The 17303-nt window shown below is 36.6% G+C and overlaps 2 protein-coding genes across 2 annotated transcripts; both read left to right on the forward strand.

The window, feature by feature from the left end:
* Positions 1–1853: 1853 nt before the first annotated feature.
* Positions 1854–2849, forward strand: LOC145796658 (uncharacterized). The gene is made up of 3 exons (XM_082881833.1): positions 1854–2295; positions 2393–2422; positions 2512–2849. The coding sequence occupies exons 1-3, from the start codon at positions 1992–1994 to the stop codon at positions 2814–2816; spliced, it is 639 nt and encodes a 212-aa protein (XP_082737959.1). The 5' UTR covers positions 1854–1991; the 3' UTR covers positions 2817–2849.
* Positions 2850–3122: 273 nt separating this feature from the next.
* LOC145796659 (uncharacterized) lies at positions 3123–4752 on the forward strand. The gene is made up of 4 exons (XM_082881835.1): positions 3123–3214; positions 3312–3835; positions 3936–4019; positions 4530–4752. Exons 2-4 carry the CDS (start codon positions 3518–3520, stop codon positions 4542–4544), a joined length of 417 nt encoding a protein of 138 aa, XP_082737961.1. The 5' UTR covers positions 3123–3214; positions 3312–3517; the 3' UTR covers positions 4545–4752.
* The last annotated feature ends 12551 nt before the right edge of the window (positions 4753–17303 follow it).

The raw sequence follows: 17303 nt of genomic DNA on the forward strand, positions 1-17303 counted from the left end.
TGAATTGCCATATTGGGAGCACAATCTAATAAGACACAACCTCGATGTGATGCATATAGAGAAGAATGTTTGTGACAATGTGTTGTGGACAATATTAGGGGTTGCAGGAAAATCGAAGGATGGTGTTAATGCTCGGCGTGATTTACAAGATATGAATATTAGAAAACCCCTACATTTGCAGTTAAGAGGGTCGAATAAAGCCTATTTACCACCAGCATAATTCACGATGACCAAGGATGAGAAAGATTTGTTCTTGAAAGTGTTGAAGGAAGTAAGAGTTCCCGACGGGTATTCATCCAATATATCACGTCGTGTGCGCTTACATGATAGAAGCATTGGGGGTCTTAAGAGCCACGATAGTCATATTCTGATGCAACAACTTATTCCATTGGCTATTCGCAGATCGTTACCGAAGAATGTAATTGAACACTTGATTGAATTGAGCAATTTCTTTAGACAATTGTGTTCGAAAGTGAATCGTGCGACGGATTTGCAATATATTAAAGATCGTATCGCTGTAACACTTTGTCATCTAGAGAAAATATTTCCTCCGAGTTTTTTTGATATAATGGAGCACTTGCCTATACATCTAGCTGATGAAGCGTTATTGGGTGGAGCGATTCAGTTTCGATGGATGTATCCAATTGAGAGGTATCTTCTTACTTTGAAGCAATACGTGCGTAATAGAGCTCGTCCTGAAGGATCAATTGCTAAAGGATATCTTATGGAAGAATGCATGAATTTTTGTGCACAATATCTCAGTGATGTGGAAACCAAATCTAGTCGACCCGTGAGGAACTATAGTGGTGCTGATAATTTGGGTCATGCTACTGGTGAAAACACAAGCTTTTATCTTGATAATACTTCTTGGGTACAAGCTCATCGGTACATCTTATGCAATACAAGCGCGGTTCAACCATTCATAAAGTAGGTTAAGTCACTCACTCAATATTTTATTATGTTTATTGAATTTTCAACTAAAATTTTTGTATGGCTAAAATTTCAATCTACACAGCAAACACCTTGAAGTACTTAAGCTCAAAATGCCTCGTGTCGACGATCATCAACTTCGGCGTGAACATTTTGAAACTTTTCACATTTGGTTCAAGGAACATGTATGTATTTAACTCTATAGATTCTAGTTACTTAAGTCGATCTACATTTTAAATTTTACATTTCGTGTTAAATAGGTCCAAACTTTGCGAAGGACTACTGATGTCATACTTTCTGAAGAGATTATTCTATTGGCAAATGGTCCTCATAACCTGGCAAGGAGGTTCAACGGGTATATACTGAATGGGTTTCGGTATCGAGTAAAGGCCATGGATGATCGTCGAGCCACACAAAATTGTGGTGTAGCTTTGAAGGCAGATACCATAAGCTATGCTAGTCGAAAAGACAAGAATCCTCGTCTGGGGTATGTGTACTATTATGGACAATTGACAGATATTGTTGAGATTCGATATTCCAGTGAGAAGAAACATGTGTTGTTTAAGTGTGATTGGATTGACAACATTCACGGAAAGAAAGAAGATGTCTTCAATTTCACGTTGGTGAACTTCAATCATTTGTTGTACCGAGATGATCGAATTACCAATGAACCTTTCATCTTGGCGTCCCAAGCAGAGCAAGTTTGGTATGTTGCAGACCCGTTACAACCAGACTGGCAAGTCGTGGTGAAGATGTCTCAAAGAGGTTTATTTGATATGAGTTCAACTGATCCACAAATCGAGCCATACATGAGCCAACAATTGGAAGAAAATATAATGCTTCGTGATGAAGAAGTTGGTTGGGTGAGGGAAGCCGCAGAAGGGGAAACAGTTGATGTTCAAATAGGCTGATATGCAATCAACATTAGTAATTCAATTAAGGCCAAGGTTGTAGTTAATCATCAATTTCTTAATTTACTTTGTCTTTGTAATTGTATTAGTTCAAATCATGTCATATTATAGTTGATGACAAACCATTGTCTATGTTTCTAATGTCAATTAATGTTATATTGCTTGAAGATTATTATGGGAAGGAAGAGGAAGCCTGATCATCCCCGGCGCATGATGTCTGATGTGCTACATAACAGGACATCAGTAGCACCACCATTAGAGGAGGCATCACATCGGCCAGCATCGGAGGGGCCATTAGTGCCACCACCATCTGAGGGGCCATTACCACCGTATCGACCACCATCAGTGGCACCACAGCAGCTACCATGTACTCGGCCTCCACGCCTACCATCGGTGCGTCCACCATCAATGGCACCACAGCAGCTATCATCATCAGCTTATGAGCCATCCGCAGGTATTTAAATTTGCTTTGATTTGCATGAAAATTATTTACACATACATTTATTTATGCTCATTATATATAACTTGTTTATTCTCATTGTATTTTGCAGACCCTTCGACTTCTTCACAGCCCACATCAGGTTTATTTGATATGATTTGTATTCACATTATTTAAATTTGCATTTGGTTGTTACCATTGCATATTGTTTATTATTATTGTATATCGCAGGTCATGTTAGTTCTTCATCGACCTCGACTAGGCGTGGTAGAGGATGTGCCAAGGGCATTAAAGAGTGGGGTATTGGTAAAAAGCTGCACATACAATTTGATGGAAATTACTGCCCAATAGGGGATAACGTGGCCAAGTTAACTACTCAACTTGGCATTATTGTCCGGAATGGTAACATTGTTCCTCTTACTTTTGTTGACTGGAACAGTGTGCCTGATGATATTGTTGATGCTATCTGGAAGGATGTGAAGGTAAAAGTATATTTTTGTCCACAAATTCGAATTCCAAATTTGTGTTATACTTAGCCTTAAACTTTGTGTTTTATAGGACAATTTGAATATATGTCCAGAGGAGTACAAGCCAATCTACATGAAAAACTGCAACAGCATATGGAAGGATCACAAGAACAAGCTTAAGGCTAAGTATTTCAAGCCTAGAAGCTCTGATCCTAATCTGAAGGATGATGTTCCTATGAACGTTGTGCCAAGCCAGTGGGAACAACTTGTAGAGTATTGGCGTACTTCCGATGCTGAGGTATACAATTACGTTATATTTATGATATGTAAACATACAAATCATATTTACATACTTACATTTGTTGAACTTGTTATAGAAAATTGCAAGTAGGAACGCTAAAAATCGGCGAGCTCACGACATAGCTCATACCACAGGGTGTACTACTTTCTCTCAGATACGGCATGAGGTTTACATTTTATTGTTTTATTTTTCTATATAAATAAACATTGTATATTTGCAAATTATTTGGATTCTAATTTTCATATTTCTAAAAAAAAATTTAGATGACCAGTAAGGGGGAGTCTACTGATAAGATGAATGTTTGGCTTATGACACGTAGAGTAGATGACCCAGAGGTTATCCAGACCTTGGTAGTTTCCAAACACATTTGATTGTATTTAAAGTTTATTTTTTGTGTGTCAACCATCTTAATTTCGCGTATACTTGTGTGTCTTATTCAATACAGGATGAGTTTAATCGTCAACTCTCTATGCTACCTGAGGATGGTCGGACTTTGGAGGCTAGGAATGCCATTTTCCATGAGTTGATAGGTCATGACAGACATGGATATTGTCGCACATACGGGAGAATCGTGCCTCGGAGAGTGGTGTATAAGGATGGTGCTGGGCCATCACAGTCAACACCCTATCCATCGACTATTGATCAGATCACGCAGCAGGTTCGTGCTGAGCTAAGGGATGAGTTGAGGGAGGAGCTGCGAGCAGAGTTCTCTACACATTTGCAGCAGATGAGAGCTGAGATGATGGCCCTTGTGTCACAGGGGGCGAGTGTGGATCCCAACAGACAGGTTCCATATAAACATCACAATTGTTTGATAGTTCAATTTTCACTCAAGATTATGTATGAAATTCGAATATGATTAACACATTATGCACTGACTAACATAGGTTCCTGATGCATCGAGTGGCCACCGGGCATTTAGGGAATCTGCAGAAGACGAGAATCCATATACACCACCACCAGAAGATCAGGTATAAAATTTATCTTTGCATTCTAAGCTAAAATGCATCTTTGCGTTCTTTACTTGAATTCGAGGCGTTAACGCCCCAAAATCAGCAAACGGCGTCGGTTTAGGACAAAACTTGGCACACACGACCGCCTAGGCACGAGAGACTTGTGGGAGAAGACGGGGCTCGAATCGGGTTCCCGGTTTGGGAGTTAGAGTCGGATTTCACTTTAGGCAAACTACTTCTTTAAGAAACTTGAATTCGAGGCGTTAACGCCCCAAAATCACCAAACGGCGTCGGTTTAGCACGAAACTTGGCACACACGACCGCCTAGGCACGAGAGACTTGTGGGAGAAGACGGGGCTCGAATCGGGTTCCCGGTTTGGGAGTTAGAGCCGGATTTCGGTCCAGTCAAAATTATTTACTAAACTATCTTTCTAATTATATAGTAGTCAATTTTTTTTATATTTTTCTATAATTAAAATATTAACACATTATATGGTTTTTAATTATTTTTATCTTGTTTTTTTTCAGATATTTCCTGAGTAGCAGTTGGCTTTTTCTGGAATGCGGGCGTATCAAGATTATGACTAATTTTTGTTTTTGTAACCCACGAACGAATGAAGACGAAAACTTTTGATTTTGATTTTGATTTATGTTATTTAAATTTGGGAGCAACATTATGTATGTATTATGCGACGTTATGTAGTGGCATAATTTTTATTGTTATGAATTTTTATTTATGTATTGCTATGAATTGAACAATATTATTAATTTTCATTATTTGTCAATTTTTGTTTATGTACGTATTTATATTATTCTGTAATTTTTTAATTTTTTATACTTATTTTTTATCTAATACAGGTTATTTTAATTTTTTTAATAATTTATCAGCAGTTTTTTTTTTTTTTAATTTTTTGAGACGGGAGAAGAACCCGTCGCAAAAACCATTAATAGGCTTTTGCGACGGTACCAACACAGTCGCAAAAGCTGTCTTATTGAATGTACAGGACACCTTTAGCGACGGTAAACCGTGCCGTCGCCAATACTTATAAGATGCCAGAGCCTTTAACGACGGTAATGTTCCCGTCTCAAAAACTCACTTTTAGCGACGGGAATTACGTGCCGTCGCGAAAAGTGATTTTTCCCCCATTATTTGCGACGGGAAAAATGCCGTCGCAAAAAATACACCTTACCGTCGCAGAAACTAATGGCGACGGTACTTACCGTCGCGAAAGGTCTTTTGCAACCCCATCTGTCGCGACCCCCCCTTACCGTCATAAAAAGCCACATTACCGTCGCAAAAGACATTAGCGACGACTTTCGGGAGCATTTGCGACGGCCGTTTACCGTCGCAAAAAACAAATTTTTTTGTAGTGACATACACTTATTTTTCATCTCTCAATTATGCTCCAACTCCATCGATAAATCCCTCCAAGCAATATCCACCTTGGGCTATAAACTCTTGAAAAAACACTCAACAAAATGCATCCACCAAGAAAAATAGGAAAGAGACGGTGAGACCCCAACATCATATTCATAATAACACAATACGCCCAGCGGTCCCTACAACTCACAACACCTTCCATTCAACAAATCTATTATACCATAAGCTTTAGCCACCACATCACACATATTTTCAATCATTGTTGCATGAATGCACCCTAGGTCCACCTTTCACAAAAAATAGCAGCCTTTATGACCTTCCTCCACATTTCAAGATAAGATATGTGGTTTCATTTACACACAACAGACAAAACCCTCTCTCCTCTCTTGACCCCACTGCACTCCACCATCTTTCTACGTCTTTTTGGTTCTCAAAATTGATTGAAAGCAAATATACAATATAAGACAAGAGAAAAGGACACAGTTTTTACCATGGACTTGAAAACTAGAACCTCTTAGAATATAATCAACAATTGTGATCCTTGCTCCACATCATAAATAGGTTCACACGTCTTGGAACAAATCTGGTTGTTTGTTAACAAAATATGGCCTAAACTGTCAATAGAGCATTCTACCCTCTTCAATCCTACAGTCTTCTCATGCAAAAATCTGGTAACTTGCCTATTCCAAGAAACTAGTTATGTGGCATGGACCCAAACTCAATTCCTAGATTAGCCAATGTCTAAAAACATGCCATCCATGAAGAGATTGCACCCTAAAAATCATTGTTCAACCATATCAAACTATGGTGTTTCTGTTTTAGCACAAAAAGTGGGCATGAGAGCCCTCAAAAAATGCTAATGCTTCAAGCCATTACCCTGGCACAAATGAAGAAGAGGAACAAGATCAACAACCCTAAGACAAATTATAAGCATGACTACCTCAGATTCTTTCCTTCCTCCTTTTTAAAATTTTCTTCCTTTTCTCTTGTATCAGAACTAGCCGTAACTAGAGCCATTCTATTGTCATACCACCATTATGACTTTACACATGAGCATTACACTGATTAAAGTCTATGTCTACTATGATAGACTATAAAGGGTACAACTTGGGCACAATTTTCATTTATCAGCCATTATGTTACATAATGGTAGTTATTTTACAATCTTGGTTCCCAAGACCAGGGGCGAAGACACACTTAGGCCAAAGGGGGCCATGGCCACCCCAACCCTTGGTGCATAGTGTACATCAAGGCTCATAATTTTTATAAGGAATTTCCCCCTCCCCCCTCCTTCCAAGAAGAGCAACTACCAACATGCACTAATTTCCTTCTTTTTCTATTTCCTTTTTTCTCTGAAAAGAAAATGGGATTATTTTTATTTTATTTCCCTTTTTCAATCTTCATTGTATTTCTTTCACTTCATTTTGCTTCCATCACTTCAAGAGGATTTTAAATAAAAAGGAAAAAAAACCAACATGCAAGGAATCACATGGGCTCACAAAAAAGCCCCCCCTCTGTGACTCTTTCATTCACAACTACTGAAGATATTGCATTGCTTTTGGGGTACTTAGTTCCGAATAATTTTCGATCTATAAGGCTATGTATGCAAAAATGATTAAGCCGGATACCTTAACTTATCCCGATGACAATGTTTTAGTTATACACATAAGTCCAACCACAATTGGCATGATTGTTCCTCACAACTGGTGCATTTTAGAAAGATCAAATAGAACGATCAATTCTGGAAAAAGGAAAAAAAAAGCTTAAAAAATTGCCTCAATTCTCGAAAGTTTTTTTGGTCCAAATTAATTAATTAATTTTTTTATTTTTTTGTAATTTGGGTCCAAATTAAAGATAAATAAAGCACTCATGAGCACCTTCACCAAGATCATAGCGAATATTTATTTACTTCCTATTGATGTCTCTTTTGAACCAAGCATTAGAAGATCAATCTAAAAAAAAAAAAGAAAAGAAAAAACAGAAAATTCCTCAACTCAGTCATCTAATCCAACCATCAGAAACTAAAATACATACATTAAGGGCAATTTTTTTTTTCTCTTTTTTCTGAATTTTTGAGAAAGATGCTGTACCGGAGGCGGTGTAAAAGAAGAAGAAATACGACAGCCCCCTTCCTTTCGTCGTCTCCGTTCCGGTGGTCGTTCCCCTCTTTCTGAATCAAGGTCTGAGACAGAAACGGAGGTGAAGAAAATACATATATCAAAAACGTCGTCGTTTTGATTATCTTCAATCTGGACCGTCCATTGAAACCCTCATTCCAAACACTGAGATTTGCACTACAGGAAATTGAATCGTTGGTACCGTTGCTTTTCTTTGGTAAACCCTCCCAAAACCCTGCCAAAACCCTCTCTGTTAGCTCTTTAGATTTTGAAAGTTTTCTTTTTAGTGAGTTATGCCTTTCTCACAAATATTGAGGGAAAGATATAAAATACATAGGAATGATTATAAGAAATTATGTAAGCAATCTTCAAACCCATCAGAGAAAGCAAAGAAGGCCATTTTGAAAGATGAGTATTTGAATTTCATACTCCCCATTGTAGTAAAAGATGGGATCGATTTTGATGCCTCTGTTGAGGCAATGCCTGGTCCTTCAATTTCCCAGGTTGAGATGTTACTTAGGTTAATATACTTTGGTTTCCTGTTTAGCTTTGACTTGAATGATGAATTTAAGTGGCTGAAGAAATATAGATTGAGCGAACGTATTCGGAGTTTGGTTTATAGTTACAAGTTGAACCCGAGTGATCTCGACTCAATTTCGGTATTTGGTAGCATGATTTCCAGGCCTCATGTTGGATTTTCTCATAGAGAATCCCTAGAAAAATGCTCTGAATACGTTAGAAGATGGCTATCAGGTTCACTCGATTTCATTTCTGAGGGCTCGCCTACATGTAAGCTAATACAAATACTAATTTTATATTATACTGTCTGTTTCGAAATTTTATGTGGTACTTACTATGTCTTATCTTGTGTATCTTGTGTAGATTCATTATTGAGGGATCATGTTAGGATGATTGTCGGATCAGACTATTTTACTACCCCGCCTCCTCCTCCAACTCACATTGAGTATCAGCAACAAGTGTGTGCTTTTTTCTACCATAAAATTCATCACTATTATTTTTTAATAGTTTGTTTTGTAGCATAAAAGATAATTACGCACTAGAATGTTACTCTCAGCTATTTCTTTCTGGTTATTACAAAAACATTGAGAAAAAATAAAAATAAAATCAATGGCACTTTATATTCGATTATATTAAATTTTTTTTTTGAAACAATGCTCAATTAGAGTACCCATTAATGGGTGTTTGAGGGGTGTAAAATTGGGTACATTCCTAACTTTTGGCTTTAAGGCACAGTGGCTGTCCTCAAACTTGTAGCCATAACCTCAAGATTAGTAGACCAAGGTTTTAATAATTAACAATCCATTTATTGGTTAGTTAATAGGAGCTTTGGTGATAGAATTAGTTAGAACGCAAAAATATGTAAAACTATGGAGAGAAGGAGAAGAGACTCGAGGAAGAATACTGTTATGGCCACAATGGCTCAAAATTGCCAAAACGACGTCGTTTTGGCATGTTTTGCACCCAAAACGACGTCGTTTTGACAGTTTTGAGCCATTGTGACCACAAAAATTGTGGCCCTCAAACATTTTCCATTTGCAAATATTCTGTTACATATATGTAGGCCTAGACTTCGGATTATGCTTGATTATGATTACACCTAATATCTGTAATGCCTTTTTATACTCATTGTAACAGTTATATATACCTCGATTGAGATTAATACAATTACTAAATTCTCAAATACGGTATATTAAGAATAGGTTTTTAGGTTCTTATTTAAACCCCCCACCATTGGAATATATTTGTATGAACATATCACCTTACAATATGACCATACTACCCAATTTTAGCATAGGAAGTTCACATCAAGCCAATTGCTTGGTCTTTTAATTAATCTTGTGGTATTTAAACTTTGCTTAAGTTAAACTATAATAAGACCTTGGCAAGTAGACGGATAAAGTAACATTGCTGAATTAATTGAGCCGGCCTATTGGGATCATAAGCCCATCAGCAGTTTCCTTTGTCAAGCTTGAGTTGTATTTTTTAGTTCTCACATAGCTAAAATGCTTGCCATGGTAATTGAGGCTTTGGCTCAACTTAGTATGTTTGCTTTCCTACCTGAAGGAGCTTTTTCCATAGTTTGTTTTTAGGGAACTCAGGTTTTGATACCGATTTAAGTATAATGTTTTTACTTCATGCTTTTGACTATGTTACAACCAATCTGGAAAAGAAAAAGCAGAAGAAATATAGGTGGAAAACACTGAAGCATACCCTTCTGGCAAATGTGCTTTGAATACTTTGTTGAGATAAAAAAAATTTGATAGGAAAGTGTTGGCATGAATCCAGCTGTCATACTTATCCATCGCTTAATTCCAATGTACATGTAGCTGAACTGTTTGAAATTTCTTCTCTTATTTCGAAGTGTTAGATGGTGTGTCTTTTGTAACATTGTACATATGATATTTTTGCTTTACCCTTCTCGAAATAACCACGTGATAAAGAAATGCATTTCAATTTTTTTTAGAGAAAAGTTAAATATGTATATTCCATTGTGAAACATACTGATTGGTAATGAGAGGCATGTTTATTTGGCTTGGTTAATTTACACATTTCAGTAACCACCATTAGCATCAATGAGGCCTAGATCCAAGGCAATGATAATTTACTTAGTATTATCTGCAAATACTTGAAAGCGGCTTTGGAGAGACATTTTTCTGCTGAGTAAGATGAGATCTTACAAAACCCTGTACAGATTCTAAAGGTATACCCCAGAACATACAAGTGACTGTCCTAAATCATGCCTATCCGCATCTCTAAGTTTCAGCACTTTCCACGTTAAAAAGACCTTACCATAATTAACTAAGTTATTGTAAGTTTATTTTGAAGCTTCATCCAAAGTGGTAAAAGCGCCCAGGTATGAATTTATTTTTTATTTTTTATTTAACAATCGTATGGGAAACTATACAATTTCAAATTTCATTCCTTCCAATTCTAAGTGATTTATCTCTTTTAAACTTTGATAGTTTTGTTTGTTTTGATAGTAGAGAATAGGAAACTCTATTGCTAACTCATAATCATTTTGGTTTAGATTAACTTTCCATGGACTCTTGAGGAATGGCTTCAAATTAACCAATCTAAAATTCTGGAGACTGCAGTGCTGCCAGGTCCAAATATCCAATGCACTCAGTGGCGTTTGACTCAAGAAGTTAGAGCAATTATTGGGTTTGTGTCATGTGTATCATCTCCCTCTTCTTCTTCTCTTCATGAGCTCTTAACATCATTCTAATTCGTGAAGTTACTTTTTAATATATCTTGATGCAGGGGTATTTTAAAGAGTTTCAAAAGCATACACGAGCAGTTTTATGTCTGTGGCCAATTAAATACTGAGAATATTATGCTAAGTGAAGGCTTGGACGTGAAACTCATTGATGTTAAATTAGTTCGTGGCAATGAGGCATCATTCAAAGATGATTTTTCTAAATTGAAGGAAATTATCGAGAAAATCATCCACAATGTGGCAGGCAACGGAAATGTACCAAAAGATGTATTGCATTTTATGAGTTTCCTTGGTAAACCAATGGATAGGTATGGTTTGCTTTCTTGTTTATATACTTTTTATTTTCAAAGTTTCTCATTAAGATAAAAGGTTGGCATGTACAAACTATATGCATATAGTGTATTCCTAGAATATGCTAGCTAAAGCTAATCGTGACATAGGGCAGACAGGAGAAATGTTTTTCATTAGGATGGTTACTTTTAGGTTTTTTGGTGAAAGGTTAAGAATATTTAGTTTTGTAAAGCTGTAAAGAAGGGTTACGTTCTAGGTTTACATTTAACCAAGAAAAAATAACAAAGGCTCAAGCATGCAACTATATAGTTTATTCTGCTCTGCTTGAAGACGTTGTTAGGCTTGAGGGTGAATCTAGTCAAGATCGAGCATATTCCAGCAGGTGATATGGGGCTTAACTCCGGATAGAGAACTTTCTTTTATTATTATGCTAGTTGGGGTCTCTTCCATTCTCATATTGAGACTCAGTAGGAAAGAGATGAGAAGAGGTTGGATAGATAGAAAAGCTAGTAATTGTTATTTTTTTGGGGGGTAAATTACAAATACACACCCTAAGGTTTGCTTAAAATACAAAATGCCTCCCATGGTTCTGGAAATTACATCTTCCTCCCTCAAATTTCTATTTTCTTAACATATGACCCTTTTTATTAATAAATAATCAAGCTAATTAAGAGTTTTTAATGATATCATAAATTTATTTCAATGGAAGTGATGTGAGATGAGCAATCAGGATCTAAATAATATAAGTCGTCCTTCTCAAGCCCTGAACCAATCACCTTCTTGGTCCTGAGGTCCTGCAAGACACAAGAGGTAGGAGAAAAGGTTATGGAACAATGTAAAACCTTGGTCAATTGACTAACGGAGAGCAAATTAAAAGGAAAACTAGGAACATAAAGACTAGCGGGTAGAGAAAAAGAGAAGGTAGGATGAAGACTACCCTTTCCACTAAAAGGTTGGGAAGACCCATCCGTAAGAACAATATAATGTGTAACACAAGGTGTAGAGTAGTGAAAAGAGAGGGATTACTAGACATGAGAATTAGCACCAAAATCTAAGAGCCATGGTTGGGGAGACTTGGCCAGACATGCAATATTACCTGAACTAGCCAAGGTAGCAGTGGAGAATGAGGGTAGAGCATCACGATGGGAATGGACAAGCTCTGTAAGCTAGCTAATATAAGTAGTAAATGCATCACGTGAATCAAACGAAGGAGCTTGATGAGAAGAAGAAACCTCATCCACAACATGATGCACATAATCGTCCTTACCATACTTTTTCTAGCACTAAGGTTTAGTGTAGCTAGTGGAACCACAATGATTACACTTCCTATCACCACTAGAGGTGAAACCACCACCACAAGAACTACCCTCATGAGGAGCACTGTAATGACCTCCACCACGAAATAGATTTCCACGAGAATTATGAGAGCCATGGTTACCAGATCCACCACGGAAATCACCACGAGGAGGACCACGACCACCACTAGTAGAAATTAAAGTAGAAGCAAAAGCTATGGGAGTAGTGAGAGAGGAGGTCAGGGAGCCTTGGTCGAGGGAGGAACGTATAAGCAAGAGTAGGCATTAGCAGCGGTAGGCAAAGTCTCACTAGGAAGTATTTGATCCTTAAAAGCCCACAAATCAGAATCCAATCTAGAAAGTAATGATGCAATCATAAACTCCTCCCAATAACACTTCTATTGTGCTGCATCAATAGTAAAGGGGCGATGATGCTGCAAGAGTTGATCTAACAAATTCTTAAGGGTGCTGTAATATTCAGACAACGTACAACTAGACTGCTTATTGGCAAATATCCTTTCATACAACTCATATACACGAGAAACATTACTTTGATGAGAAAAAGACTCAGCAAGAGTCTCAAATATGCTTCGAGTTTTTTTTTTTGGTTGTTATGTAGGGTATCGTGGGCTAGCTTTCACGCACTACACTAAGTTGTTATAGCCTGAACAAGCCTTCGAAACAGGTTTCCTTGCGATCTGTGGCCTCAAGGGTTTTTATGTTGGTTGGGGGAATTGACCTTGAGACCTAGAGAGAGCAGACCCTTAAGCCCTAGGCCTCAAGCCACTAGGCCAACCCTTTGAGGTTTGCTTAGACGTCTTACAAAACTCAATGGTAGTGGCAATATGTGGTTCCAAACTATGCCAGAGCCATCCCATCACAACTAAATCCTTACTTAACCAATCATTATAAGCTTTGTTCACAGTAGAAGGATGAAGATCTAAGAGAAATTTTAGTTTTTTTTTTGTTGCTACGGAGAGACACTTTCATAGCATGAGCCTAAGCTACATAATTGAGACCATTCAGTTTCTTCGTAATTATTGATGCAGCCATAAGAAACAAAACATAGAAATTGAAGCAAGAAAGAAAGAAAAAAAAAAAAACAACTAGCCACAACAATGAACAGTAATAGCCACCAATAGGGAACTTCAAACAAAATACTAAAAGAACCGCAAAAACTCAAAACAAATTCAAGAAATGACTCTTGGGGTCCAGTCGGCACCCATAGGGCTTGGTAGAGTCAAGAAATCAAATGGGTGAACCACTTACAACAGAACTGAAGTAGCAAAAGGACTAAAAAGCACTTAAGAGCCACAAATCATCAAACATATCTCAGAAAAGGACTCTAATAGCCTAGTTGGCACCTATAGATGCCATTAAAATGAAGAAAAATACAGGTAAATCTTCTAGAACCAGATCGCAAAAAAAAAAAAAAAAAAAAAAATTATAAACTTGAAAATACTTCAAAATTTCAAAGCAGACATCAAAGAGCCCCAAAAATTCCACAAAAATCACTGAACTTACTAGGAGGGTGAGACGAACAAACCATGTGTTCACCTGTTCATGACGTCCGTACGGATGCTAATGTCACGCTGACATCATCATGCATAAGATGATGTCAACACATCTAGGTCACTGTCTGAAAATTTCAGACTTGAACGAGACAAGTTATTGTGAGATCGAAGTGCTATGATACCAAGTCAAAGTGTAAAGATCAAGAAATTAGGGTTAGGGTTGGGGTTGGAGAGGATAGAGAGAAGAGAAGAGGAGAAGAGAGCATATAGACAATAGGTTATTGGGTCATAATGAAAAAGCTCTCACCTAACACATTTATATTAAAACATTAATGTCACTATGACAATGATACCCTCAATATAAAATAAAATAGCATAACAAGTCTAATAGTTTTAAATTTTGAAAGAAGATATTTGGGGGAGTTTGCTGAGAAGATGGAAAGGAAGGCAAGGTGTGACAGATTTGTTGAAAGGCCGGACATAAACATAGGATTGGAGCTAAGAACACGCTTGATGAGTAAAGTTATGAAATATATTTACTACACCAAACTTGGATGGGGTATTAAATTTTATCAAGCATATCAACAAAGTTGATTTTTCAACCTTTCCGACAATAAGAGGAAGACCTAAGTATTTTTTATTGCGGGTCTGAGGGATGCAAGCTTAAAGCCTATGCTAATTTGTTAGTATTTAATTTATTTTAGGGAAGTAAAGTTGAGGGTTATTGTAATGTTTTACCATATTCTTATTTGTTTTAAGTGTTTCATAAAGCCTCTAAATAGGTTATGCTGCTGTAATATGAGATCAACTGCAAATATGAATAAATTTTGAAGTAGTAAAAATTCTTCTTCACTCTTATTGCCTATTTTTTGTTTTTTTCCCTTCTCACTTTTCTCTTCTCTCATATCTTCTATTCTCTCCCTTCTCTGTCTCCTTTTTGACAATCTTCTCTGTGCTCTCTCCTCTCTCTTATGTTTTACACGATGAAATTATAAGTCATCTCTATAGCATAACATTTGAAAGATAGTGTCTACTATGTCTTTATGCTTACAGGAGCTTTCATTATGATGTTTTCACAAAACTTCAACCCCATACCTTCTCACCATGATGTTGGACTGGGTTTTGGCTTTTGTCTTGTTGTGAAAGAATATTATTGATGGCTATACTTGCATTGTGGTTTGTTCTGATTCCAACTTGGTGTAGCCTCAGTAGAGAATCCAACATTTATTATTATTGGTGATAAAATATTTGGATCCAGGACAAAAGTTTGCATATTTTGATTTAGTTTAGTAAGAATATGTGCAACTTCTTTCAAATTAATGGCGAAGTCAATGAACTATGGGACTCAACCCTACAAGGACAGAATAAAAACAAAACAAAATATTTGAATTTGAATCTGTATATTTCAAAATTTTCCTTCAACCCTCAGTGACAAAACATCTTTCTAGGTTCTTTAGTTTACTTGGTTCTGAAGGCAATTACCCGGTCCCAAAGTAGTAACTCAACTGATCAATTATAAATAAGTATTGCCCAATTAATAGCTACAATGATAGTACAATAAAACCCGTTCACCTGACGCTATTTAATGCTTAAATAAAAATTCTTAGCACATCCTTAAAAACCTAATTTAGCAAATGAGTGAGGCTCTCGTTATTTATTTTTCTCTTTTTATTCATTTAAAATTTTTCCAAAGTCTGATCCCTTTGCACTGAAATTAAACTTGGAGTTCGATGTTTCCATTTTTTTCTCCAACAAGAGAGAATAGTGCATTTTGTTGGTCTTGAAACCATAGGCAGATGATATGTCAACTAAATGTGACTGCACGTGTTCTTTTATTGCCCATTATCCCTGTTTCTCTTTTCTTGTTTTCCTTTAGTCCTGCACTCTTTTGTTTCCTATTACTAGTGTTGGGTGCAAGTTGTAAATATGTAAATTATGTGGGACCAAAAATCTAGAGAGAGAAATTGCAAGGCCAAAAATATAGAGAGAGATTTTAAAAGAGAGAGAGCAGAGAGAAAGAGTAAGAGATAGAGCTATTGCTTTGCTCTGTTTTGCTGTCATACAATTGAAGAGCTCTTGCCTTTATATAGGCAAGATTGCCAACCCTTTCAACCAATGAGGATGAACCAGGCACATACATTAGTTGCATGTACTGACACAGTTCTGAAGCAACAAGTTGAGCAAGTTGTGCAACTTACAAACTTATATTACAAATTGACCCAAAATAAAACAGGTATTACAAATTAATTATTTCATTTTAACAACTAGTTCTAAATTGTTTCTTATTTAGTGAGTGAATTTGAATCATGGTGATAAAGCCAAATCAAACTGAATTATTAGATTGATGAGTTTTGGGACCTTTGGGTTGGCTTGATGTTCATCTTCGATTGACTATATATATATATATATATTTATTTATTTATTTATTTGCACTAAAAAAATGGGCTGCTAAAGCTTACGACACTGAATATTCGTGCTTGTAAAGCTTATGACACTGAATATTCGTAGCGCAATTTTGGGTCCTGAATCTGTGAGCAATTTAAACTGCTCATGTGAAAACCCAGTTTACATTGCCATGGTAGTTAGTTTTGGAGGCACTCCTCAATGAGTAGTAATGAGGAGATGCTTGACCCTCAGCTAACTGACATTTTTCTTTCACTCTTATGGTAAAATTTCTTTATAACTAATAATCCTACAAAATTCTAAATGCCTCCTAAATGTTGTACATTTAAGAACTATTCCAAGCTATTTATAATCGAAGCATGATGGCTTGAGTCTTGGGTTGGTTTGGTTAAAGTGAGCCACTGACCAAGAAGCAAACCACGCTTTTTCATTATTTTGGCTTGTCACTGAAGCATAAATGCATTTCAAGATGTTTAAAACACACTTCAGTTGTAATATGTTAAACATATCTCACACCAATCTTACCTGGTAATAGTTAGGATGTTTATATTCATTTCAATTGGCTTTTATTCTACTAATTGCTTTAGTGGTATTTCTCAGCGAAGTTCAAATTAGTTATTGGTTGTTCCTTTTTTCTTGCCCCGTTGTCTTTTTGTTTTTGGTTTTACGAAGACAGAAATCTTATTTATTTTATTTTTTGCAGTGTTTTCCGGAAGATGTTATACAACCATCCTTGTACCTGGAGTGCATATGATGTCATCAAGAATGTATCCCTATTTAGGATGGTTATCGAGTGCTCTTCTGCTGTGTCCAAGAAAGTAACTTTTGCCTTGAGCCATATGCCAGGTGAAATTTGCATGAACTGGACATCAATGGTGTCACGTCCCAAGCTCCGTGACAACGCCGCACACTCATTTAAGTGAGCATGCAAGGCTAAGAGTCCAACACATAATTAACAATGTAAAATACTCCAATCAAATCCTTAATTATCATAATACTAAAATCCATAAAAAAAATTGATTATTCTTATCATATGAAATTATCCACCAAGTCCACTAATAAA

The sequence above is a fragment of the Camellia sinensis genome, chromosome 8 (assembly GCF_055761805.1).
Source record: "Camellia sinensis isolate YWXY chromosome 8, ASM5576180v1, whole genome shotgun sequence".
Classification (NCBI taxonomy): domain Eukaryota; kingdom Viridiplantae; phylum Streptophyta; class Magnoliopsida; order Ericales; family Theaceae; genus Camellia; species Camellia sinensis.

Coding starts and splice junctions, on each gene's coding strand:
- LOC145796658 (XM_082881833.1), top strand. CDS start 1,992: ATGTTATATTGCTTGAAGATTATTATGGGAAGGAAGAGGAAGCCTGAT. Junction 2,296..2,392: donor AGCTTATGAGCCATCCGCAG/GTATTTAAATTT, acceptor TGTATTTTGCAG/ACCCTTCGACTTCTTCACAG. Junction 2,423..2,511: donor TTCTTCACAGCCCACATCAG/GTTTATTTGATA, acceptor TGTATATCGCAG/GTCATGTTAGTTCTTCATCG.
- LOC145796659 (XM_082881835.1), top strand. CDS start 3,518: ATGCTACCTGAGGATGGTCGGACTTTGGAGGCTAGGAATGCCATTTTC. Junction 3,836..3,935: donor GTGTGGATCCCAACAGACAG/GTTCCATATAAA, acceptor TGACTAACATAG/GTTCCTGATGCATCGAGTGG.